At 52.0% G+C, this 26,881-nt stretch overlaps 1 protein-coding gene across 3 annotated transcripts; it reads left to right on the forward strand.

The window, feature by feature from the left end:
* The first annotated feature begins 16 nt into the window (after positions 1-16).
* Positions 17-25,778, forward strand: CABP1 (calcium binding protein 1). 3 transcript variants are annotated; one of them, XM_027956622.2, is made up of 7 exons: positions 591-731; positions 13,357-13,533; positions 16,697-16,727; positions 16,977-17,120; positions 19,251-19,360; positions 19,589-19,736; positions 25,303-25,778. In XM_027956622.2, exons 1-7 carry the CDS (start codon positions 708-710, stop codon positions 25,326-25,328), a joined length of 660 nt encoding a protein of 219 aa, XP_027812423.1. In that variant the 5' UTR covers positions 591-707; the 3' UTR covers positions 25,329-25,778. The 3 variants fall into 3 exon arrangements, with proteins under 3 accessions (XP_027812421.1, XP_027812423.1, XP_027812422.1); XM_027956621.3 differs by lacking the exon at positions 591-731 and adding an exon at positions 8,569-8,762; XM_027956620.3 differs by lacking the exon at positions 13,357-13,533 and having other exon boundaries at positions 17-731.
* The last annotated feature ends 1,103 nt before the right edge of the window (positions 25,779-26,881 follow it).

The raw sequence follows: 26,881 nt of genomic DNA on the forward strand, positions 1-26,881 counted from the left end.
GCCGGCGGCCCCCCCCAGATTCGCACCGCCAGCCGCCGGGGAGCTCGGGGCTCCGGGCGTAGAGGCTGCGCTGTCACATGGGCGGCGGCGACGGGGCCGCATTTAAGCGGCCGGGGGACGGCGCCCGCCTCCAGCGCGTCCTCGGGCTCGGCTCCCGCCGGGCGCCCCGCTCTCTACCGGCCGGGGGCCCAGCGCCGCGCCGCACCGCGCCGCCCCCGCCGGGCCATGCGAGCGCGGGCCCCGCCGCGATGAGCTCGCACATCGCCAAAAGCGAGTCCAAGACGTCTCTGCTGAAGGCGGCGGCGGCGGCGGCGAGCGGGGGCAGCCGGGCCCCCCGCCACGGCCCTGCCCGGGAGCCAGTGCTGCCCAGTCGCCGGCTGCCCGGCCCCTGCCCTGGCACGCCGTCGCCGTCCGGGGACCCCAGTTCGCGGAGGCCCCTGTGCCGGCCGGCGCCGCGAGAGGAGGGCGCGCGGGGGAGCCGGCGCGGGCTCCCCCAGGCGCACTGCAGGCCCCGGGAGGCGCTGCCGGCCGCGGCGTCCCGACCTTCGCCGCCGTCGCCGTTGCCGCCGGCCCGCGGGCGGGATGGGGAGGAACGGGGTCTGTCCCCGGCGCTCGGCCTCCGGGGCTCACTGCGAGCCCCGGGTCGCGGGGACTCTGCTCCAGCTGCCGCGTCCGAGGCAGACCCGTTCCTCCACCAGCTGCGCCCCATGCTCAGCTCCGCCTTCGGCCAGGTAAGGGCCGCGCCTCCCACCCGCTCCCTGGAGAGGCGCTCGGGACCCTGCCGCGACTGCGCGCCCACAGCCCTCCTCCCGCTGCCCGCGGCCCCCAGGTCACGCTCCTCTGGTCCTCCCGCCGCTTGGCGCCCTAGTCCGCGCGCCTCCTCCTCCCCCGTGCCTGATTCAGCACCCTGTGCGCTGTCCACGCTCCGGGCCTCTTCCGGGCCAGGCGCCACCGCTTAGACTCCCTCCACCTGCCAGAACGGGCCAGTCTTGGAAAGGAGCGACCTCCACAAACCGCCTGGAAATTTGCAGGGGTCAAGGAAGGGTGCTCCGAGCAGGTGGCCCCAAACCCACTCTTTTGGCCTCTGACCGAGAAGACCAATGAATGAGCATGGAGTCTGGGGGTCAAGAGAGGGGACTTTGGGGTACACAGCCTTGTCAGGCGATGAGGGACCCTAGCCATTGCCTGTGGTGGCCCCAAAGACCTGGGAAAAGTTAGGAGAACTAAAAAAAAATGAGAAAAGGGAAGTGTGTGGGTAGACATGGAGGGCTGTAAGAACTATGGCTCAAACTGGAACTTTGAGGGTATTTCAAGGAGGTTGTCATCTAGGAATGCCACAAGGATGGCAGCGGGCAGTTGTCGAGTTGTGGGACGTGGAAGAACACCCAGAGATCCCTAGTCTGAGTTAGTGTGCATTCTAGGGTCAGAAAGGTCGCTAAGGGGTCACGAGTGGCTCATTTTGTTTCTTTTCTCTCAAGAGCCCCAAGCAGCTGGGTACCTGCCCTTTAGAAATGGCCCCGTAGTCATAATCCAGATCTACAATTTGAGGCCGTGGTGCTGGGGAGAGGTTCAGCAGAAAGGGACCTGTGAACTCCCTAGCGAAGCCAGGATTTTGTCTAGCTCCAAGTCCATAATTAAGTCGAACACTTTGGCACGGCGTGGACACCGTTCTGCGGCAGCTGAGGAGGGGCTTAATGCATAGATGTGATCAGGGTGTTTGCATATGGTGTGGGGGGGGGATGGAGGGTGGGGGCGGGCCTGTGCGTTTCTCTGCTGGGATGTAGCGTAAAGAAGCCGTTTCAAGCTCCTGGCTTGCCAGGCTGGATCAGAACTCCAAGGAGGCCGTGTGTGTTTTGCTTCAGATGTGCACAGTTCCTTTTCAAAATACTACTCCGCTGCGGCTGATGCCGGTGGAGGTCTGACATGAAGGCGGCTGCACGTAGGCTCGGGTTGCGCGGGGCTGCGGTGGTGGTGTGATAGGGCAGCAGTCTGGCTTTGTTCCTGCCAGGAGCCCTCGTTAGTTGAGGCAGTTGGAAGCAGTTTCTCCAGAGTAGAGATGTGGACGCAGAGCTGTGACAGTATGACTGAGGGGGTGTCAGGTGTTAGGGCAGGAGTGGGCTGGCTTGCGAAAGGGATACCGTGCCAGTTGAATCGGTGACAACTGTCGGTTGCATTTATCAAATATCTTTTGATCACCTGCTTTGTCCAGATGTTTGCTGGGCACTATGGAGATGAAAGTAGAGAGGGTAGCGGGGTCCTGACTGTTTTGGAGATTAGCAGTCTAGAAGCTTGGAAGGGTAGGTCACTGAGGATCACACACTTTCTGGTTATTTAGTTTGCCAGTGATCCGACTTCGTTCCTAGAAAAGGAGCCCTTTCTTTCCGGCCTTGCAGAATTTGCCTGCCTGGGCCCTTTGTGAGCACAGAGCATGTCAGCTTATGTGCTTTTCTTTCTTCTACTTTCTCAGTCATGAAATGAAGGCTGTTCTCCAGTCCAGTGTTCTGAAATGTCACCAGGGTCACCTGAGTCAGGAGGAGCTGGAAGGTCCCATCAAATATTTACTACCTCCCCCTGGAAGCTCTTGCCTCTGGAGCTGCCGACTTTCTCTTTAAAGCTGGGCACATCCAGTCTGGGCTTCTTGCTGATGGCTCTAAGACATCTGCTCCAACGACAGTGACAACAACAAAACCCAGCCTGGGACTTTGTGTCAGAGTCTCCAGTCTCCTGCAAGAATTAGTCTTTCTGTCCCTTCTCTCTACATGGAGATTTCTGTCCTTAGGTCAGAACCAAGAGAAGGGAAATGAGGTTCAGAATATAGAAACTTTCAGATAGGATCCGCTTTGGGCAAAATATAGCCCTGGGGAAATATATTTTTCATGTCTCCCAAGTTATTATTATTTTTTTTAACCTTTGGTGAATCGCTTAACCTCAGTAAACCTGTTTCCTTATCTGCATATTTGGGATAATCATAGTATCTCAGGTGGTGCAGTGGTAAAGAACCCATGTGCCAATGCAGGAAACTCAGGTTCAATCTCTGGGTCGGGAAGATCCCCTGGAGAAGGAAATGACAACCTACTCCAGTATTCTTGCCTGGAAAATTCCATGAACAGAGGAGTCTGGCAGATTACAATCCATAGGGTCCCAAAGAGTCAGACATGACTGAACACACACACACACACACACACAGTATCTCAATGGGTTTGGCAGGGCGGGGGGTGGGGTGGGGGGAATTAAAGGGGATATGAAGATATATACAGAGCTTGGCCTAGAGCAAGGGTCTGTGGATGTTGTTATTGTTGTTGACTCACTACCAAGGGCTGTGTCAGAACTTGCTTCCATTTGTAACAGAGTCAGGGAGGGCCAGGGGCCAAAGTGACACTGAGGGTATCAAGATAGACTCCCTCACTAGGGGGAACAGGAATTAGGGTTCTCCCAGTGACCTCACAGAGCGTCCTTACTGCCTGCAGGGAGAGCATGTGGTTTTGAGGCTAAGGCATGGGATGGTGATTTGGGAGCTAGAGCTGAAGATTCCTACTCCAGCAATGTCACTTCCCACTGCTGTGACCTTGGGCCTGTTATTTTCTCTCTCTGGTCTGGGTTTCTTCATTCAGAAATAAGACTGACCACAACAACAACAACAAACTACCTTGCGGAACTCTTATGAGGGTTATATAAGGGTAAGGATGCCAAATGGCCTGGCTCAGAGTGGGTGCTGGAAAAGGGCTCAGGCTTCATTCATGTTATTGTTATTATTATTATTAATAGAATGATTGTCAAAACGAGGGCCTGCATAACGTAGTCTGAAAGCTGTCTCTGAGCCAAGTGAGGAAGGCCGCTAAAGAAAGGAGCTGAACAACCAAGGACCTTCCCTGGTATCCTCTTTGTGGCCAGCTAACGGCGCACCACCTAACTGCCTAGAGAGAAGTTGTGGTATCAGAAAGTAACTCAAAACAGGCAACTCTTGGCATTGGGTCTTGGAAAACTAATTAAAAAATTTTTTTCGGCTGTGCAGCATGTGCGACTTTAGTTCCCTTACCAGGGATCGAACCTGCACCCCCTGCAATACGAACCACACAGTCTTAACCATTGAACCATCACGGAAGTCCAGAAAGCTACCCAAAGAAGAGTCTTTCTGTTCCTTATTTTAAGTTTGGGAAGAAACACCTCTTTAGAGGAGGCAAATATGAATAAAACCCATAGATCCATCCCATCCCTCCCCTTTCTCTAACTATAGGGACCTGTCTTCTGATTTGAGCAGGCCAGCCCAGTTCCTAAACTGCTTCGTGCATAACAGGATCAAAGATATTTAATGTATGAATGAATGAATGATGGGTATCTCTAGCCTCTGGACTTTAGAGTTTCTTAGTTCCCATAGTTAAGATGAGGGAGACAGACCATGACAATTTGGGTCCTAACAGATTCAAGTGCACTAGGCCTGTGTGCCTAAGATGACAGCTTGGGTGTATTACTTACTCCTTCCCAGTCAGGTCACTTCCTACTGCTCTCTTAGAGGACTGGGAGCCCCTGTGGCCTTTCTCTGGGGCCTGGGAAAGGGGAAGAGAAGGCCCATTTGTGGTTGACATAGATTATAGATGATACGGGAGAAAGCAATGGCAACCCACTCCAGTACTCTTGCCTGGAAAATCCCATGGACGGAGGAGCCTGGTAGGCTGCAGTCCATGGGGTCACTAAGAGTCAGGCACGACTGAGCGACTTCACTTTCACTTTTCACTTTCATGCATTGGAGAAGGAAATGGCAGCCCACTCCAGTGTTCTTGCCTGGAGAATCCCAGGGACAGAGGAGCCTAGTGGGCTGCCATCTATGGGGTCGCACAGAGTCGGACATGACTGAAGTGACTTAGCAGCAGCATAGATGATACGAATGTCTTGGTGTTTGTAGGTTTTCCAGAAGCAACATTGGCACTTTAGATCTCTGTTTAGAGCTCAGTAAACAATGGACAAAGCATCTTCTCATAATCTTATCTCCATAGCAAACTGTGAAATGTAGCATCATCTCCCCTCATTTTAGAGACGAAGAGACAGGCTCAAGAGAGGGAAAGTAGGTTGACTAAAGGTCACAGAGAAAGTAAAAGGCAGGACTTGTGACATGCTGTGTCTCTCTCAAGTCTGCCAGTGCCACACCGTACCGACTGGTAGAAAGTCACAGAAGTGTGTTCCCTGTTTGTCAGAAGCGTCCACAAAGCACCTCTCAGGTTACAACCCAGCTTTCCCCAAGTGTCTTAACACTGGGCTGCCATCCCAAGTTCAAATGCTGGCGTTAGGACTGCTCAGGGCTCAAAGCCACCCTCCCTCCTAATCAGGAATAATCAGCAATGGGTTTATCCTTCTCATCCCTCTGATCCTATTATCCCATTCCAGAACTCTAAGTGTGGCTTCCGAAGGCCCAGGCCTGCTGCCACAGTGCATAGGGATGGGAAGGTGGGGGCCATGCGATGGGGCTTTGCTCCTTAAGGAAGCCTCCACCATTCAGCCCTTTATAAAATTTTCTGTGGAAGGTCAAGCCATCTTCCTCGTCAAGATCAGTAGCTACTCCTGTCATGCAGAACCACCACCACCCCATCTGTCCAACCTAAAATAGCTTAAGCGAGCTCTGGGTTTGAATCCCGAATCCCTTTCTTCTGTTAAGCCCCCAGGCTACTTTCGGCACCCCCTTTGCTAAAGAAGGGTGGTATTTCTTCAAATTAGGTGGACTTTTCCATAGGGGGAGAAGTCCTGTCTCCTGTCTCCAAGGACAGAAGCATATCCCAAGGTTGACAAATGGGTGCTGTGCCCAGGACTGGCCTGCAGGGGGCAGGAGTCACCAGGTCTGACCTAGTGGGGTCCCTGCTAGACCAAGGCTGCTGGGCAGGGAAAGGGGCACCTTCTAGGTGCTGGGCACTGTGCCAAGCCCTTTGCAGGCGTGATCTCATTAACTCCTCATAAGTCCTACCAGGGAAAGGTTATTAGAGTACCCGTTTTATAAATAAAGAAACCGAGGCTCAGAAAGATGAACAAGTCTTCAAGGTCACATGGTTGGTAGGCAGCAGGGCAAGATTTGAACTCAAGTCTGTCCAACTCCACATGCTGAACTCTTTACCTCTAGATCGGTGGTTCTCAACACTGGCTGGAGGTTAGAATTACCTGGAGTATTAAACAACACCGGTGCCCGGGGCTCACCTACACCTGTTCCATCACCATCTTCGGGGAAGTTCCCTGGTGATTCTAGTCTGCAGCCAGCACTGAGAACGCACCTGCTTCACCCTGCCCAGTCTTTTCATATATCCATCCATTTAGCTCATACGAATTGGGTTTGTACCTTACCTGGAGCCTAACTCATCTCCCCTCTGGGGTCTGTGGTAAGCCCTAGCTTTTCAAAAGAGTCTGCAAGACTCTAGATTTTGTGTGCAAGTCTTTCCTGCTCCCCCAACACTAAGATCCCTCTGGCTCACACTCTCAGAGTGTTTGTGTTTCCCCTTCATGGCACTGACCTGAACTGTGACTCAGTAAGTTGATAGCTCTTTAGTATCTCCTGCCCTCCTGCTAGAATGTAAGCTCCCTGCAAGCAGTGAAAGTGAAAGTGTTAGTTGCTCAGCCGTGTCCGACTCTTTGTGACCCCACGGACTGTAACCCTCCAGGCTGCTCTGTCCATGGAATTTGCCCAGTGAGGTTACTGGAGTGAGTTGCCATTCCCTTCTCCAGGGGAACTTCCTGACCCAGGAATCAAATCTAAAAACAGGGACTGTATGTATCTTGTTCCTACCACATTCCCAGAGCCAAGCACATGGGACAAATGCTACTTCCTCCTTCCATGTTAATAATTCCTCATTCTAGTACCTGTTCTGTGTCACGCACATCTTATAACCAGGTGAGGGAACTGAGCCCTGCCAGGTGAGTGTTCTGAAGCCGGCAGAGCCAGGACTCATCCTAGGCCTCCAGACCCTTCCCTTTCATCTGATTTATTGCTCTTCTCACAACCCTGCCTTCACGGTTTGCTTCCAAGAAACAGGTCTTTGAAGAAGGCATTTTTGTTGGCTCTTCCCATACCAGCTCCCCCTCCCCCAAGTATCTTCACTCCCCTTTCTTACCCTTTAGACGTCAACAACCTCTCCCCCACCCCAGGCTTCTCCTGTGTCCTCAGGGGGTGCCCCTCCTACTCCATATCCCCGTCTGGAGGCCAAACGGGCTGCTGAATGACCCCTGATTAAGCCATTCCATTTGTCAAGAGCCACCCAGGGACCTGCCTTCCCAGTTTCCTGGGAGCTGGCCTGTGGCAGCTTCTGGTCAGCGTCCCCACCCATCTATCCCTAACGGGAGCTCTGATCAGCCACCCAAAACTGGACCAAAAAAAAAAAAAATCCTGCGAAAGGACCCTCTCTGGACTGAAACTCTTAGAGTGGTTTGCGAAGGGTTTTTGCATCAGGGCCCGGAAGGAGCTTGGCGTCCCAGCCTGTCTCTGGTGCCCCCTGCTGAGAAAAGCAGGGGTGCCGGGAAACGTGGACACAGACTCTCCTGGGTCATCTGGCTCCGGGCTGTAGGTCTCGATGGTGACATCTGAGGCTTGAGATGAATTCACGTCAAAGCTGGAACCCGGAGGGACGAGGATGTGCCGGCTACCTAAGAAGTTCCATTCGTGGGACTGTGACGACCCCTTTGCAAAGGGCGCCCTCTCTGCTCTGCGCCCCGAGGGAGCCGATGAAAGACGGTCTATCAGGGTCAGGCAGAGGGTTTGGGAGAAGGTTCGTCGCCCTCGCTCGCTCACGCCTGCTGGGCCAGCACTGCCTCGGTTAGGACCCCCTCAGGGCCGGCTCTTGATTTCCCCTGGGTCGGAAAGACCGCACACGGTGAAGGGAATCAGCGGAAGGACCTGCTGTTGGCTCAACTGTGCTTCCAGCCCCAAAGCCTCATCCCATTTCAGTGAGGAGGCAAGTGTGAAAAATGGAGCGTGATGGAGAGTCGTCATAAGATCTCCAGGGCCTCGACTGGAGCCTCCATCTCTCGATCTAGCTGCGATGGCCGGGGGGGCGATTAAGATGCCTGTTCGTCCTTGTGTGTGTGTGTGTGTGTGTGTGTGTGTGAGAGAGAGAGAGAGAGAGAGAGAGAGAGAGAGAGAGAAAGAGAGAGGGAGAGAGAGAGGGAGAGAGAGACTGCACACACAAGGTTGGGAGCTGCGAGGCCCCGTGGATTTGGGGACCCAAACTAGCCTGCTTCCCCTCCTGGGTCTGCTGGCCTAATTCCCAGCTGCAGCTGCCATTCTGGGCTCCCCTCCCCGAGGCAATCTCCCTGCAGATTTGACAGCGGGAGGGGAGGGGCCGAGGGAAGGGGAGTGAACCGGGAGAGGACTCGGCTGTAATCTCATGTAGCTGATCCCGCAGCCTTCTCCAGCTCGGCTGCACTCTGCCATCAGCTCTCCAGGCGATTTTCTCTGTGCCTGCACTCTTCCCTCCTGCCTTCATCTCCTTAAGAAAGTGTCCAGAAAGTTAAACCCACACACACGAACACACACACAATCCACCAAAAAAAAAAAAAATCAGGGAGCAGGAACAGGCAGACGAGTAAGAGAGCACGCGCGCAGGAGAGAGGGCTCAGCCGGTCTTGGAGGAAGCACGGCGCAGGCAGAGGGAGGCTGGGGTTGGCAGGGACCGGGACTCAGGTCTCTTAGCCCCCGGGAGCCTCCTTCATGGACCCAGGGATCCTGAAAGGGGCTGCCTCAGCTTAGGATGGGCAACTGTGTCAAGTCTCCACTGAGAAATCTCTCAAGGAAGGTATGTTTCTGGAGTTCTTAAGACCTGGGGTGGGAGATTCGGGCATCCTGCCACCTGTCCCAGAGGTTGGGGGCGGAGAGGGTGGACGTCTGAAGCTCGCTTCCCTTCCTGTGGGTTCTATCTTGGGCCGCTTCCCTGTTCCTGCCTCTGCATTCCCTCCTATCACAGTCGTCTGGGTCCCGGGGCTCTGAGCTGAAGTTGAGACTTAGAGCTGCATGGGGGCCTGTGTTTGGGAATTTGCATAAGATTTAGGAAAGAAACCAGGTAGGGTCCTTAGGATGTGCATGGCCAGAATGCCTCGGGATATGCAGAATGAGAAGAGGGTTAAGCTGGACTTTGACCCTGCCGCTGCTGGTTCTTTCCCAGTGGTGGAGAAGGGGTTCGTTAATCTCCTCTGAGGGACTCTGACCCTCTCTGGTGGTCTCTAAGGTCTTCAGAGTTGTGGGGTTTGAAGTAGATCCCATTGTTACTAAGAGGAGACAAGCCGGACATCCCCTTCTACCCTTGAGAATTCTTGAGTCAGGTCAGAGACTCACAAATAGGGCCAGTCTGGCTCAGGGCCCCAGGGTTGTTTCCATCGAGAAATGAGAAACGGAGTATACAGCAAAGGTGTCTGTCAATTGCGTTCTGTAGTGGGTGCATTGCTTATACACCAGGATAATATCCTTTTGCAAGAATCCCTTTTGGAAAGCAAAGAATCACCTTCAAAGCATCTTTCCTGCAAGCCTGGGCTTACATCTGTAGGATGTTGCTTTAGGTGGGCTCTGCCTGTATTTCTGGCCCTCTGTAGTCAGGCCGTAGAAGAAATCCACAGATATTTCGTAAAGGAAGAAGAAATATGAGGGATGGTTTCCTCCAATTCTTTAATTTTCCAGAGGAGGAACTTGATTGCCACTCAGGTTAAGTGACTTATCCAAGGTCTCAGGTTAGCTAATGGCTCCTCCACCCCCAACCCGTTCCTACCCCCTCTGTTAGTTTGACAGCCTCTCAATTTAGGACATTTCAAGCTTTTCTGCTCATCTTCTTCCTCATTTAGCTAAGCTGCTCACATCAAATTCCTTTTAATCTTCGCTGTTCCTTGGATCTTTCCTAGGGTTGACTGTTTCTTCTGTGCACATCCCCCACCCCCAGTCATCTGTCATCTTAAAGGAGAGTTCTTTGCATCAGACGTGGCCTCCACACTGTTGCAGAGAAGTAGAAATGGATCTGAATTAGTCTAGGGGACCTTCGGGCGAATGCCCTTTCCCTGAGTTCTGTCCAGACCTTCAAGAGGTGAACTCAAAGAACAAGAGCTGTCCTTTTGTCCTACCCCACCCATGACTCAGACTCCTTAGGTCTCCTCTTTCTAGCCATGTGACCTTGGATAAGTTATTTGACCCCTGCTGGGTCTCAGTTCCCTTGTCTATCAAGTGGAAATCCTAACATCTACCTCCTAAGGTGATTGTGGGGCCTAAAGAAAGAGCTGGGATCACTGCCTGGGATGCAGTACTCAGTATATGTTAGCTAGTGTTAATAGCATCATAATCATAATTTTATGATTCGCAATCATAAAATCATATCATCACAATCATAATCATAAATTTTCTGAGAAGGGGGATGAGGAAAAGGAAATAGGAGAGGTTTTGAGTCCACGGAATAAGGCAAAAGATCATAATAGGTATTACATCAGTTTCATTTTTTTAAAAAAATAATAGTAAACATTGCTTTTTCCTGAACATCTACAAGATCTCCAACATCTGTTATCTCATTTGCTCTTTTCCACCTAGTGGTTCTCTTGCCGACTTTCTAGAGAAAGGAACAAGACTCAAAGATAAGAGTGTTCTTGAGATGCCACCGCTGACTGGGAGCCGGGCTGAGGTGTAAACCCTGATCTGTATGAATCTAGAGCAAGGGTTTTGTTTTTAATTTTGCCTCTCTCTCTTTCTCCTGCTGTCAGAGCTGTTATTCATAGATTCGTGAACCTGACCTTACAGGTCATCTTAGTCCAAATTTCCACTCACTGGGCAATGCCCTCTCCCACCACATCCAGCGCTTCCTCACTCAACTCCTCCTTCTGTGAATACCTTCGGTGAGAGGGAGCACAGTCTTGGCTAGCTTGTGTTGTTAGAAAGCTGTTAGTTCAGGAGGCGTGCTGGTTCCTCCTGTTGCCCTGCCACACTCAAGAGATGTCCCCTTGGTGCCAGGAAACATTGTCATCCCATAGGCCGCTGACCACTTGGCTTCCTGTGTGGTGACCGGGAATTGGTGATGGAGAGAGGTGGCCTCTTCCAGGCTCTGAGCTGGGCAGGACTGGGCTGTCAGGTACCATCACTGGCCAGGGAAGAACAGCTGCCTCCCGGGGCAAACTGGGTGCCAGACTGGGTTAAGATCAAGAGATTCAGTGGAAATTCCCCAGCCATCGCTGGTTCTTGCTTCGTGGGAGCAAATTTTTCTCTGTCCTCCTCACTTCTTTCCTGATTGGCAAATATTCTCCCACTTCTTCTGCAGCCAGAAGTGAATGCCTTCTGGCGCCCAGCATCTCTCAAGTTGCATCATCATCGTCATCGTCATCGCCATCATCATTGTCATCACCATGGCAACTCCACATATTCGGCTCTTGCCATGCTCTAGGCACTGCGCAGCGGCTCATTTGCCTCTCACAGAATCCTGTGAGTGGCCCTGATCATCTCCCATTGGACAGAGAAGGAAACCAGAGCCCAGAGAGGTGAAGTGACCTGCCCAAGGTCACACAGGAGCAAGTGGCAGAGCCAGAATTTGTCCCCAAGACTGTCTGAGTCCAAAGCCAGTTATACTTAAGCTCCTCTCTGAGTTCCCTGCCGCCTGCTGCCTCCTCCTCCTGGGTGTGCTCATCTGAGCCAAGTGAGTGAGAGTCAGCCAGAAACAAAAAGGCTGATTCTCTGAAAAAATCTCCTGAGATTACTTCCTGGGGCTTAACCACAGTTGACTCCCTGGCTCCCTCTGTCCAGAAGGTCTCTCTGGTCCTGCCCTCGCTCTAGCCAGGTCCCTGTAGCCTGTGTGAGTATGGCCAAGGCTCTGAACCTCTTTTGGTCATCAAGCCAGAATGGACCCTGATCACCCCGCAAGTTCTAAGACTACCCAGGGTGACCCTTATTGCACTCCCTGGACTCAGGCCTTGCACTGAGGTCCCGTACCTTGGGTCTGTGTGGCTGCTTGCCCTTAGAGGAACAGAATGTTGCTTCTTCCTCTCTAGGCCTGGAAGAAGCTTAGAAGTTGGACAAGAGTCTAGACTGCAGCCCCACACTGTGGGGCTTTGAGGAGAAGGAGCATGAGGACAGGGTGAGATATGGGAGACTGCTCTGCTTGTCCACCTGGGAGGACAGGCTACCCCTTAGGTCTTAGCATCTTCTCCTGAGTGTGACCTTCTTGGAGCTGGAGGAAACTGGCAGGAAGAGAATGTAGCAGAATGGATGTGTAGAACATGCAACTCTGAGGTCCTCGGACAGAGGCAGCCCTCTAAGTTTTCACTGCTCTTTCCTTGGAAGGTTTGGCTCCAGCTCCTCACTCTGGGGGTGGAGGCATCCGAGCTGGGGGCTGAAAGCAGACCACCCTGACTTAGGGGGATGCTGGGCATCCTGGCGGGGAGGCTGGGCTAGGAGAGAATGTTGTGTCTGGACGCTGCTGTTGTCCTAAGGGGACGGTCTGTGGGCAGTGCTGACTTTTTATAGCTGCATGGGAACCATCAGGGAGGAGGATGGGTTGGCCGGGGCCAGGGAGCACGGCTATATTTGGTCAGCACAGAGGGCCCCTGCCTCAGCCTCCAGAGGTCCCTGGACCAGGCACGGAGCCAGCAAAGGCGGGAGGGACGAGGAGGATTGCTCATGGGAGACAGCGTCTAGTCTTGAGGCCACAAGCTGGGTGGAAGCTGACCGACAGAAGTACTTTGTTTAGCCCACTCAGTGCTTTAAATCGGAAGGTCTGGCAACACCAGGCTGGAGTTACGTCGTGCTGTCCCTTCAGAGAGGACCCAGAGCATCCATCTTACCCCAGGCCCCGCCTCTCACACCTGCCTGCTTTATTTCTGTTTGCCGTGGCCTCTGTGTCGGCAACCTCCGGTCTCGCAGACTAGCTGAGCCCACGCTCTGCTGCCAGCTCTGATGGTCCACACTACCCTCCAGTGGGTTCCAGCAGGGGTAGGATCAGAGGTCTGTTGGGGAGCTTAGCCCCGAGGATTGTGCTGGGATGTTGGGAGCATCTTAGGAAAAGACATTATTCCCTGAATGAACAGAAGCCTCCCTCTGCCTGCTCCTCTCTGAGCTTCTGTTTGCACACAAGGATGTGTTTCTATGCACGTGTGTGTGTGTGTGCAGGTGTGCTACACAGTGGGTATCACACCCAGCTCTCCCTGCAGCATCCGTTTTGGCCAAAGATCCGGGACTCCGACCGTTGGACCAGTTTGCCGCCTGCCCCCCGTGCATCCTGAGGGCTCTTTGCACCCTGGTGTTTGCCTCTCAAGGTCTTCTCTTGAGAAGGGCCCCTTCTAGGACCGGGAGCCAGGCTGGGGCCCGGAGGACTCAGCTAGGCCAGAGAGGTGACACCTTGCCTCTGTTTTGTATTTGCTTGGTGCTGGCTGAAGATGCGCCAGGAGGAGACCAGCTACACGGTGGTGCAGACAAGCGAGGAGGGCCTGGCGGCCAGCAGCGAGCTCCCCGGACCACTCCTGATGCTGGCTCAGAACTGCGCGGTCATGCACAACCTGCTGGGCCCAGCCTGCATCTTCCTGCGTAAGGGCTTCGCGGAGAACAGGCAGCCTGTACGTAAGTTGGCCCTGGTGGAGCCGCATTCGACTTGGCTTCACGGGGCATGAGGAAGGAGGTGCTGAGAAGAAAAGGGGCTCTGTACACAGCGGTGTGCATCCCCCGGCAGATGCACCTCACACCCTCAACTTGTGAACCTGACCCCCAGAATTTCCCACTTATGGTTGCAGAGCCCTGGTGAGTCCACATCCACCAGCAAAAAACTAATAATAGCAGCTATGGTATTGTTTGGGGTTTGGGTTGTTTTTTTTTTGTTTTTTTTTTGAGCACTTAATATGTGCAGGCACTGTGCTCAGTGCTTTGGTGCTTAAGCCTCAGAGCAACCCCAAGAGGTAGGTACTATTATCCTCCTCATCTGCAGATGAAGAAATTGAGTTGGAGCATGTAACATGTTCACAGTAACAGCTGGTGGGCATTAGTGGTAGGATTCAGACTCAGGGAGCCTGCGTCAGGGGCCCCCTGTGTTCTGAACAACAGTACTGAATACACAGCACCAACCACTAGAACTTTCTATGATGATAGAAACATTTTTTCCAATTAGTACGGCCCTCTCCAGTAGCCACTAGCTCTTGAAATGTGGCTAGTGCAACTGAGGAAGTGGATTATTAATTTTCTCTGATTCCAATTCCAATTTAAATAGTCACATGTGGCCACTGCCTTGGAGGGCCTCTTGTACATATCTGAACAGTCACAGAGAGGAGGGTATTGATGATGTTACAGATTCAAACATCGGTAGGTTTATTGAATGGTGGTGGTTGAGTTGCTAAGTTGTGTCCAACTTTTGTGACCTGATGGACTGTAGCCCGCCAGGCTCCTCTGTCCATGGTATTTCCCAGGGAAGAATACTGGAGTGGATTGTCATTTCCTTCTCCGGGGTTTATTGAATGCCACCTGCTAAACACTTTATGTATCTTGCCTCACAGATGCTAACAAAGACCCTGTAAGGTAGTTTCTGGTATTAACCCATTTTACAGATGAGGAATCTGTGGCTCATACAGTGGAAGTGACCTGTCCATGGTCCTACATCTAGGAAGCAGCAGATCCGGGCTTTGTCCTTGAGTCCATCTGACTTTAGAGGCCAAATTCATCCCTCAACTGCATAAGCTGGGGAGTGAGGGCTGTGGTGGGCTCTGTTCCCACCTGACTCCCTGAATTGGTGTTCATGGTTTCCCTGTCATGTCAGTGAGCATCCCTGGCTCTGCCCCACATCCCCTGCCACTCTGCCCTGGGGAGCGTGTGATTCAGGGACCAGCCACCAGGACTCAGCTGGACCAGCTCCGGCCACAGGCACATGAATGGGTATTGGCTTTTCTGCACCCTGGTTCTGGGTTTACAAGAAGCAGAGAGGGGGCTGCAGAGCTGATCCTGGAGATGTGAGAGGCTGCAGGGTGGGAAGGGACTTGTCGCCTGTCCCAGTGAGCATGCCCTGCATGTGGGTACATGCGTATTCTTGCTGACGCTTTCTCTTACGGGGAGCATTGTGAAAAGCACCCTTTGTGGTCACTCAAGATCCCAGTCTGACTAAGAATAGCTAGTGGGTGATAGAGGTAGGAATGGGCAGGCGTTAGAGAAGAGTGACAACCCCTCCCTGTGCATGGTGACAGGCTTTTTAAGTGGAAGTCCTTCCAGTCATCTCACAGAGACAGGCAGCTTCAGCCAGAAATGCTGCTGGCAGGCCCTGGGAGCCTGCACACTACTTGTGCCAAGCTCATGCACACTCTCAGCATGGTCCTGCCATGTATGGCCCCTTCCAAGAGCCGAGTCCTTCCTGTGCAGCTGGTGGTCCTGCAAAATGTTGCTCAACAGCCCCTTTCTAGAAGATTCCTGGGTTTTCTGGCACTGGGATCCCTTGCCCTGGGGCCAGTTCGGAGCAGGTGGGCAGCAACCTCTCACCTGCCGTGGCCCAGTGGGCTAGGAGAGCCTGTGTGCACAGCTATGGCATGCCCACATGTCTGTGTCCCTGACTGGTTTACTCACACCTGGTGTGCGCTTCCTCAGGGCGGGTACACCCTGCCCCTTTGGGCAGGGAGCTGTGACATATGGGCAGGATGAGCACCATGGACCAGTTTTGGAGCCTTCTAAGCATCTCCAGCTGGGCACCGCATCCATTTCATGCCAGTCTGTTTCCCTCCTGGGCAGGCCTGGGGCAGCTGGCACGTCACCAGCCGGAGCCTGCCCCCTGCTCCCTCTGGGCCCGCTCTTTGGAGACTTCTCTGCCATCTGTTCGGATGCCTCACCCTGGGACTTCCTTGACTCCCCAAGGAGACCTGGGCACTGCTTGAGGCTGGAGACGTGTGCCTTGGACCCTGGCAGCCGCCAGAGGCACTGGCAGCCCCCAGGGTCCTGTGCTGTGTCCTGTGACGGGGTGAGGTCTGTGATGGGGGCCCAACTGGAGAAGGTGGGGCGGTGCCCAGGAAGCAGGGCGCAGCCCTAGTCCTGCCTCCACTCCCTCTGCCCCTTCTTGTCCTCCCTCTTGCGCGCCTGTCTGGACCCTGCTTTCTCTCTCCCAGCCTCTTGCTTCTCCCACTGCCCCCCTCAGCCCCCCTTCTCCCCCACTCTTCCTGGTTTTCTTGGGTGTGTGTGTGTGCACGCTCAATCGTGTCCGACTCTTTGCGACCGCATGGACTGTAGCCCTCCAGGCTCCGCTGACCATAGAATTTTCCAGGCAAGAATATTGGAATGGGTTGCCATTTCCTTCTCCAGGGGATCTTCCCGATCCAAGGACTGAACCAGCGTCTCGTGTCCCTGCACTGGCAGGCGGGTTCTTTACCAGCTGAGCCACTGGGGAAGCTCCTGGTTTCACTGGGTAGAGTCCTCTACTGCCTGTTGGGATCCTCCCAATAACCCTATTTTATTTACAGGTTTTGGCCTCCAGATCAGCTCTGCTCCCTGACCACATGTTTGTGTCTGGACTAAGGGGTTGTGGATGCAGAGGTTCTGGGCCCAGGTTGGAAGGGGCTTCTGGCTCCCTGACCTCTCCCATGTGTGTGGGACAGGTGGGGCTGCACTTTTCCCCTCCAGGACATGGTCCAGGCACACGTCCGCTGCTGCCCATCACCCTCAGCCAGTGCCTGCTGCCACTGGGATGGCCCTCAGCTGGGCACTGGATGACTTCCGGGCCGCTCCCGGCTGCTAATGGCACATGTTCTTTTGTTTCAGGACAGATCTCTGCGGCCAGAGGAGATTGAAGGTGAGACCTGGCCTCTTAGCAGAGGGTGTTCCTCAGTCATCCAGGAAGATGAGGGGAGGGAGGTGGGTGGGAAGAGGGCCAGAGACGTCTCTGCTTCCTGCGAACAGGGTGTGGTGCAGGGCTGGGCATCCTCTGGGGAGCCGGCGTTGGAGGAATGCATGAGTCGATGGGCCCCTCGGGGCCGCCTCTACCCTGGAGGCTCTGCTGGTCCTCCTTCCGCACCACGTCCACCTTCCTTCTCTTCCCCAGAGCTCAGGGAGGCCTTCAGAGAATTTGACAAGGACAAGGATGGCTACATCAACTGCCGGGACCTGGGTAACTGTATGCGCACCATGGGCTACATGCCCACCGAGATGGAGCTCATCGAGCTGTCTCAGCAGATCAACATGAACCGTGAGTCCCGCTGCCAGGCACCCCGTTCCCTCCCCGGCCTCGCCCTCGCTGTCCTCTGCCGGGGTTCAAGTTCTGAGCTCCCCCTTCTTCCTAGCTCTGTGACCTGCAGGCAAACCGCTTACCCTCCCTGTACCTCAGTTTCTTCACCTGTAAAATGAGGGGTGGAATGGGGAGTTAACTGGGGGTATGTTTGCTTATTTATTTATTATTTTTCTTGGCTTATTTATTCATTTATTTTTGGAGGAAACAGCTTTATTGAGATATAATTCATATATCATACAGGTGACTCACTTAAAGCATTCCCTTCAGGGACTTCTGTGGTGGTCCAGTGGTTAGGACTCTTATCCACACTGCAGGGGGCATGGGTTTGATCCCTGGTTGGGGAATTAAAGGATAAAATTCAGTGTCTTTTAGTATATTCAGAGTTGCGCAACCATCACCCCAATCAACTTTAAAATATTTTCATGCCCCCTCCACCAAAGAAGTCCTATACCACTTTGCCATCACCCCCAAGTCCCTCCCCAGCCCTGGACAACCACTAATCTACATTTTGTCTAAGCAGATTTGCCTATTCTGGGCATTTCTTTTTCTTTTTTTTTTTGAGTTGAAGTATCTTTGTTTGGAGAAGGAAATGGCAACCCACTCCAGTACTCTTGCCTGGAAAATCCCATGGATGGAAGAGCCTGGTAGGCTACAGCCTGTGGGGTCGCAAAGAGTCAGACACGACTGAACGACTTCACCTTCACCTTATGGTTGATTTATAGTATGATATTCGTTTCAGGTGTACAACATAGGGATTCAAAGTTTTTACAGATTAGACTGTATTTAAAGTTATTGTAAAATGTTGGCTTTGTTCCCTGTGCTGCACAATATATCCCCGTGGCTTTTTGATTTTACACAGAGTAGCTGACGTCTCTTAATCCCCAGCCTCTATGTTGCCCTTCCCCCAACCCCCCTTCTCCTCACTGGTGACTGCTGGTTTGTTTTCTGTATCCGTGAGCCTGTTTCTCTTTAGGGGACATATTTTATTTTTTTTAATTAATTAATTTATTTTGGCTGTGTTGGGTCTTTGTTGCTACGCGCGGACTCTCTCCAGTTGCCTTTAGCAGGGGCTACTTTCTGGTTACGATGTGTGGGCTTCCCATCGCGGTGGCTTCTCTTGTGCAGAGCATGGGCTCTAGAGCGCGAGCTTCAGCAGCTGTGGTGCACGGGCTCAGTGGCCCCATGGCAGATGGGACCTTCCCAGACCAGGGATCGTGTCCCCTGTATTGGCCGGCGGGACTCCCAACCACTGGACCACCAGGAAAGAAGTCCCTAGACACTGTTGGGCTGTAATATTCTGAACAGCCCAATAATCGATACCTAGCAGTCAGTAAGAGTTGACCAGAGGACACTATCATTATTATGTTTTTCTCTGTCTCCCTTTGGGTCCTCCCAGGAGCAGACCAGGAGACAAGGGTTTGAGTGTGGAGTTTACTTAGAAGGGGAAGGACAGAGTCTATAGAGATTAGGGAGGCAGGAGGGTGAAGACAGGGCGCCAAGGGAGAAGGCACTCAAGGAGCTGCCACTGTGGGTGATGGAGCTCAGGGTGCTGGTGTCGAAGGCCCACCATGGAGCTATCTCTCGGGCTGGGTATTTATCCCCCAAGCTCAGTCACTGGCTGAAAGTGTTGTGAGCAGGCCCCGGGGGCAGGTCTCCTGTATTTCCACCCTCTGAAGGCTGGTTGGAAGGTGAGTTCCACTTGCACAGTGAGGGAGAGAGGGGGGCAAGTGGGCACGCGGGCCAGGCGCTCACGACTCCTGCTCCCATCTCTGCCTTTCTGCATGTTTGTCTCTGTCTCTCTCCTGCTCTGAAATTCTTTGCCTATCTCTGTGACCTCATGTTTCTTTCTCCCCTGTGTACGCCTGTCCAGTTCCTGACTTGTTCCCTTAGTTAGCCCCCGGCTGCTCCTCTGAGCTCTTTTGTGATAACCCCCCTGTCTGTGGTCTCTTCTCTGTCCTCATTTGGCCTCTGCTTTTACCCTGGGCCTGCCGCTGGGAAGGTCAGGGGAGGGCTGACAGCTTCCCCGGTTGTCTAGTTGGAGGTGGGTGGTGGTTAGATGGATGACCCAGCCTGTTCCTCTGTCCCCAGTGGGTGGCCACGTGGATTTTGATGACTTTGTGGAGCTAATGGGACCTAAACTCCTGGCGGAAACAGCAGATATGATTGGAGTAAAGGAACTGCGAGATGCTTTCCGAGAGGTAAGTGGTGGACAGCGGACAGGCAGGAGCGGGGGGACTTGTTAGAATTCCCAACCTGAAAGGAAACTGGACCTCTGGATCCCACCCCACGGGAAGAAGCTTGGACAGAGAGGCGCTCTGGGGAAGGGGTAGGGGGACAATGATGCTGAAGAAGGGGTTCAACCTTGGGATCTGCTTCTGACAGTCTTCCTGTTGCAGCTACTCTTTCCTCCTCCGTGCCCTCTCTAGTTTGACACCAACGGTGATGGGGAGATAAGCACCAGTGAGTTACGAGAGGCCATGAGGAAACTCCTGGGTCATCAGGTGGGACACCGAGACATAGAAGAGATTATCCGGGATGTGGACCTCAATGGGGATGGACGAGTGGACTTTGAAGGTAGGCGGGTCTTGAGAGTGGAAGAAGAACCAAGACAGGAGTGGGCATCCACAGAGAGCATCCCTCCACATGTGGGTCCACCATGCGGTCATCAACCCGCCCCAACTTGCCATCCCCTTACCCTTCCATCCTTCCGCCCCCCTAATCCATCGTCTGTTCCTACACCCACTCATCCATCCATCTTTCCAGACCTCTCTTTCCATGTGTTCATCCATCTGTCTCTTTTTCTGTCCAGGTGCCTATTTATCCGCTAACGGATCTCCAGATCATTTTCCATAGAATCGTTTACCTATGGCCTTACCTACCCATCCAGGCATCTATTCATTCTGAACATTCACCCGTGCCTCCATCTACCCGTATACCCCCTCCCATCTATCCATGCATCTGCAGCTCTCAACCTTCATTCACACATTTATTCTCTACCCATCCGCCTGTATCTCCACCCGTACTTCCATGGATCTGTCAGCTGTGTGCACAGTCCTTTCCCCATCTGTATCCATCTAGTCATCCATCTATCCACTCCTGTCCCTCTGCCCCCACCCACCGTGTTCCATGTCTATTGGTCCACCTTCCCCTGTATCCATCCATGGAGGTATTTTCTGAGCACCACATTCCTCAACTTGACACTCGAACCCCTTAACATCTATCCACGACTCGCCTCTCTGGCCACGGCTTTCGCCATTCCTTCACTCACACGCCGCCTTAAAACCCCAGGTGATCCAAAAGCCTGCAAAGCTCTCATTTGATTACACTATTCTTTTTGTCAGGATGCCTGTATTCTATTCTTCCCTGGCGTTAAAGCCTATTCCATCTTTAAGACCCAGCAGTGGGGCCACTTCCCTCGGTCCCCAGACTGAGCTTCCTCTTTTCTGGGCTTTCAGAGCACCTCAGGCTTACCCTCGTTCTTCACACCGGCCCCTAAGTGCTAGTTATATCTCCACTGAATTCTGAACTTTCGGAGAAAAGAGGAACCCTACTTTCTTTATCTCTGAGATTCTCACAGAACTCAGTACCTGACAGATAGCGAATGCTCAGTAAAAGTGTTTTTAAAATAGTAATAATCATAATTAGTGATCATCTCTAACTGCACATGCTCTATGCAGTCAGCAAAAACAAGAGTGGGAGCTGACTGTGGCTCAGGTCATGAACTCCTTATTGCAAAATTCAGACTTACATTGAAGAAAGTAGGGTAAACCACTAGACCATTCAGGTATGATGTAAATCAGATCCCTTACGATTATATAGCGGAAGTGACAAATAGATTCAAGGGATTAGATCAGATAGACAGAGTGCCTGAAGAACTATGGACAGAGGTTCGTGACATTGTATAGGAGGTAGTGATCAAGACCATTCTCAAGAAAAAGAAATGCAAAAAAGTAAAATGGTTGTCTGAGGAGGCCTTACAAATAGTTGAGAAAAGAGAAGCAAAAAGGCAAAGGAGAAAAGGAAAGATACACCCATTTGAATGCAGAGTTCCAGAGAATAGCAAGGAGAGATAAGAACGCTTTTCTCAGTGATCAATGCAAAGAAATAGAGGAAAATAATAGAACAGGAAACACTAGAGATCTCTTAAAGAAAATTAGAGATCCCAAGGGAACATTTCATGCAAAGATGGGCACAATAAAGAACAGAAATAGTATGGATCTAACAGAAGCAAGAGATATTAAGAAGAGGTGGCAAGAATACACAGAAGAACTATTCAAAAAAGGTCTCCATGCCCCAGATAACCACAATGGTGTGATCATTCACTTACAGCCAGACATCCTGGTGTGTGAAGTCAAGTGGGCCTTAGGAAGCATCACTATGAACAAAACTAGTGGGGGTGATGGAATTCCAGTTGAGCTATTTCAAATCCTGAAAGATGATGCTGTGAAAGTGCTGCATTCAATATGCTAGCAAATCTGGAAAACTCAGCAATGGCCGCAGGACTGGAAAAGGTCAGTTTTCATTCCAATCCCAAAGAAAGATAATGCCAAAGAATGCTCAAACTACCGCACAATTACACTCATCTCAACGCACTAGCAAAGTAATGCTCAAAATTCTCCAAGCCAGGCTTCAACAGTACATGAACCATGAACTTCTAGATGTTCAAGCTGGATTTAGAAAAGGCAGAGGAACCAGAGATCAAATTGCCAACATCTGCTGGATCATGGAAAAAGCAAAAGAGTTCCAGAAAAACATCTATTTCTGCTTTATTGACTATGCTAAAGACTTTGACAGTGTGGATTACAACAAACTGAAAAATTCTTAAAGAGATGGGAATACCAGACCACCTTACCTGCCTCCTGAGAAATCTGTATGCAGGTCAAGGAGCAACAGTTAGAGCTGGACATGGAACAAGAGATTGGTTCCAAATTGGGGAAACAGTACATCAAGGCTGTATATTGTCACCCTGTTTATTTAACTTCTAAGCAGAGTACATCATGCGAAATGCCAGGCTGGATAAAGTTCAAGCTGGAATCAAGATTTCCAGGAGAATTATCCACAACCTCAGATACACAGATGATGCCATCCTTATGGCAGAAACTAAAGAGCCTCTTGATGAAAGTGAAAGAGGAGAGTGAAAACGTTGGCTTAAAACTCAACATTCAAAAAACAAAGATCATGGCATCTGGTCCCATCACTTCATGGCAAATAGATGGGGAAACAATGGAAACAGTGACAGACTTTCTTTTCTTGGGTTCCAAAATCACTGCAGATGGTTACTGTAGCCATGAAATTAAAAGACGCTTGTTCCTTGGAAGAAAATCTATGACCAACCTAGACAGCATATTAAAAAGCAGAGACATTGCCTACAAAGGTCCATCTATTCAAAGCTATGGATTTTCCAGTAGTCATGTATGGATATGAGAGTTGGATCACAAAGAAAGCTGAGTGCCAAAGAATTGATGCTTTTGAACTGTGGTGTTGGAGAAGACTCTTGAGAGTCCCTTGGACTGTAAGGAGATCCAACCAGTCCATCCTAAAGGAGATCAGTCCTGAATATTCATTGGAAGGACTGATGCTAAAGCTGAAACTCCAATACTTTGACCATGTGATGTGAAGAAATGACTCATTGGAAAAGATCCTGATGCTGGGAAAGGTTGAAGGCAGGAGGAGAAGGGGATGACAGAGGATGAGATGGTTGGATGGCATCACTGACTCAATGGACATGAGTTTGAGCAAGCTCCAGGAGTTGGTGAAGGACAAGGAAGCCTGGCGTGCTGCAGTCCATGCGGTCGCAAAGAGTCAGACACGACTGAGCGACTGAACTGAACTGAACATTTATTATGCACCAGTCACTGTACTAAGTAACTTTACATGTATTATCCCATTTAATTTTTACAATGACTCCAGGGACTGCACAATTATTACCTCACGTTACAATTGAGTAAACTGAGCCTCAAAGAAGTAATATAACTTGCTTCTCTTACAGAGAAGCAGTGCTGGGTCATAAACTCAAGGCCTAGAATCTCAGCCATTCCATACATTACACTGTCCATGACACCATCCGAGGCACCATGGGATACAGGGGGAAGAAAACACCGCAAAACACTGATTCTACACTCCATAAACTTGCGTGCTGAGCAGAAAGGCAAGATAAACATGAGCTAGACTGTGAATACGTCCAGAACCCAAAGGCTGCGAGGCCTTTTCTGGGGCCTTCAAGGTCCCAGATCTTCATCTTGATCTTTTAGGTCAGGAGAGTGTAGCAGTGGAGAGGCTTGGCTACCAAAGGCTGGGCTACCACCAGAGCTGAACATTTCAGGTACCCCGTGTCCAGGTAGTAACCCCCACAGATGACAGCTCTTTCCTGAAAGCCCAGTATCTCCCATTCATTCTACCTGCATGTGTTGTACACCAGCTGTGTGCCAAGACTTGATCCCCACCTTGAGGAGGCCATGACCAGCAAGGAAAAGAGAAGCCGACAGTATAGTCCATGCCATTATGGGGGAAGTACAGCAGGCTGTTGCATACAGTGGGGGCACCTTTGCCAAAGTGGCAAGGATTAAGGCAGGCTTCCTGGAGGAGGCTGTAAGTAAGCAGAGCCCTAAGAGACAAGTAGGAGTCACCAGGTGAAAAAGAAGGAAGAGATATTTGCCCCATGGAATTGAAAATTCATATCTGCACGAAAACCTACAAACAGATGTACTTATAATTGCCAAAATTTGGAAACAACCAATATGCCCTTCACTAGGTGAATACATAAATAAAACCATGGTATACCCAGGCAATGGAATATTATGCAGCACTGTAAAAGAAAAGTGCTATCTGGTGATGAAAAGACATGGAAGAAACTTAAAACACAGTAAGCGAAAGAAAATCTGAAAAGGTTGCGTACTCTGTGATTCCAACAATATGACATTCAGGGAAGGGCAAAACTATGGAGACCGGAGACAGTGCAAAGATCAGTGGTTGCCGGGAGTTGCTCGTGGCAGGAGGGATGAATAGGGGGAACACAGAGGATTTTTAGGCAAGTAAAACTATTCTGTGTGATACTATAATAGGGATACATGACATTATACATTTGTCCAAACCCACAGAGCCTCCAGGCCTTCCCAGGTGGTGCTAGTGGTAAAGAACCTGCTTGCTAATGCAGGAGACTCAGAGACGCAGGTTCGATCCCTGGTTGGGGAAGATCCCCTGGAGGAGGGCATGGCAACCCACTCCAGTATTCTTGCCTGGAGAATCCTCATGGACAGAGAAGCCTGGGGGACTACAGTCCATAGGGTCATACAGAGTTGGACACGAGTGAAGCGACTTAGCACATGCACACACAGAGAGTCTCCAACACCAAGAATAAATGCTAATGTAACCATGGACATGGGGTAATAATGATGAGTCAGCATAGGTTCATCTATAAGCAACATCCTACTCTGCTCGGGGATGTTGGTGATGGAGGAGGCTCTGTGAGTGTGTGTGTGTGTGTGTGTGTGTGTGTGTGTAGAGGCAGGGGGTAGATGGAAAAATCTGGACTTCCTGCTCACTTTTGGTGTGAACCTGAAACTGCTCTAAAACACAAAGTCTAGTTAAAAGAGAAGGGAGCAGGACGGGTTGCAGGAAAGCTAAGACGGGAGAGGAGCAGGGAGTCAGCTCCATCTGAAGTGCTGACACCCGGATCTGGGATTCGTGGTGCGGGGTGTGTAGTTACAGGTGAGGCTGGAGCTGTCAGCTGGGGCCAGAACAGGAAGGCCTTGGGGTTGTGCCCATTGTCCTGTGGGGACTGGGAGAGGTTTCAAAGGGGTCACATCTACAGATAGAAAGATCCTGCTGGCTGCTGCAAAGAAGAGGGGTTGGAAGATGGGGACTTCCCTGGCGATCCGGGTGGCTAGGATTCCATGCTCCCACTGCAGGGAGCCTGGATTCAATCCCTGGTCGGGGAACTAAGATCCTGCATGCCACGTGGTGGGCGAGACCAAAAAGAAAAAAATGCCGGATGGACACAGGGGACCAGCACCGGTCAGAGGCGGTGGTCACAGACGGGGAGGGAGGCATCGATCTGAGGAAGGTGGGGGGCAGTGTCCTGGACCCTGACTGCTGCTTTCTCCCCACCCGCGCCCGTCCCCCCGCCCCTCCCGCACCGCAGAGTTTGTCCGGATGATGTCCCGCTGAGGCCGCCAGGGCCCCTCCAGGACCGCCAAGCTCCGCGGGGCGGGAGACGAAGAGCATGAGCTCGCCTCACCCTGCCGCCGCCGCCGCCGCCGCCGCCGCCGCCGCCGCCGCTGCCCAGAGCCCAGGATGTACTGGCGGACGGGGCCTGCCTGCACCCCGGGGAGGTGCCCACCCCGGACCCCCACCCCTCCGCACTGTGAAAAAGACTCACGACTCCTGCAACTGGAAAGGGGGGGCGCCCGCCAACGAGGAGGCCACCATGCCAGGCCGGCAGAGGTCAGGCCGGGCGCCGAGTGCCACGGACCCAGCCGCCGCTGGCTGGGGTGGGGGGGCCCACACAGCATGTCTGCCCCAGGGCAGAGCCTCTTACCACCTTCCTTAGCTCTGTGCCCGTTCCAGCTCGCCTCAGCCCTGTTATCTCAGAACCAATAAAAATATTTCCAAGAGGAAGGCGACTCTGGGGGTTCTTTGCTTCTCCTGCCTGGTTAGATGGATACATGCATTTCCTCAGTACCAGCTGCACACAGGGAACTGGCTGAAAAACCTCCCTGCACTCCGCTTGTGTTGAGTTCCATGAGGTCCCCAGACTCTTCCACACTCATCTCAGAAGCCAGAACCTGGCACCTTTAACTGAAAGGGAGACTGGGGCATATACATATGTAGCTGGACTCTCCGCTGCTCGAGTCAAGTTCTGTAAGGAAAGGAGACTGGATATGGCTTGTGCAAGCCCTGACTCTGCCTCACTTCCCGCCTCCCTGGAGCTTTCACACTGGTTGGGGAGACGACAGGAGATAATCACATCCATATGTGATTACAAGTTGTAATCCTGCTTTTAAGGAAAAATGCAGGGACCTTCGGTGGGGTAGAATAAGGAGGTCTGGACTACTCTCCCGGGAGGTCAGGAGAGGCTTTCCTGAGGAAGTGATAACACGGTTTTTGCCCAGGAGGAAATCCCAGTGTGTGTGAAGAGACAGAGGTAGAAGCAGCCTTCATTCTCTCCGCCAAGCGAGAAGCAGGATAGTGTTGGGTCCTGGATTTATTATGCTCATTGTGTGACTTTGGGCCAGCCACATCTCCTCTCTGAACCTCAGTTTCCTCATGTGCAGTAAGGGGATAATAAAGTCCACTGTAAATGATCTTGGGGTATTGCAGTGCCCACCTCCAGAGGCCTCGAAATAGTGCAAGGTGGCATTATTAAGCAGGTTCCACTGTAATCACTGTCATTAATTTCTATAATTGAAGGCTTAAAGAAGTCTGAAGGAGAAGTTTGTGGGCAGAAGTTGCCCAGAATCTTTTGATAGGCTTGAGGCATAATCTGACTGGAGTGTGGGATGGACCCATGGACTCCAAGCCAGGGGTTCTCAAACTTGAGTTTGCTCATCAGGAGTACCTGGAGGGTTTATTAGGCACCCCCAACCCAATGATTCAGATCCAGTGTTTGGGACACACTTCGTGAATTTGCATCTCTCACAAGCTCCAGGGGATGCTGATGCCCTCAGAACCTCAATGGGAATAACACGGCTGAGCATCCCAGACACATGGGACGTAGCTGA

The sequence above is a fragment of the Ovis aries genome, chromosome 17 (genome assembly GCF_016772045.2).
Source record: "Ovis aries strain OAR_USU_Benz2616 breed Rambouillet chromosome 17, ARS-UI_Ramb_v3.0, whole genome shotgun sequence".
NCBI classification, from domain to species: domain Eukaryota; kingdom Metazoa; phylum Chordata; class Mammalia; order Artiodactyla; family Bovidae; genus Ovis; species Ovis aries.

Bases quoted from the DNA above. Each gene is read 5' to 3' on its own strand.
- CABP1 (XM_027956620.3), top strand. From the start codon at position 78: ATGGGCGGCGGCGACGGGGCCGCATTTAAGCGGCCGGGGGACGGCGCC. The intron at 732-16,696 runs GTAAGGGCCGCG...CTTTTGTTTCAG, and splicing joins TCAGCTCCGCCTTCGGCCAG to GACAGATCTCTGCGGCCAGA. The intron at 19,361-19,588 runs GTAAGTGGTGGA...TGCCCTCTCTAG, and splicing joins TGCGAGATGCTTTCCGAGAG to TTTGACACCAACGGTGATGG.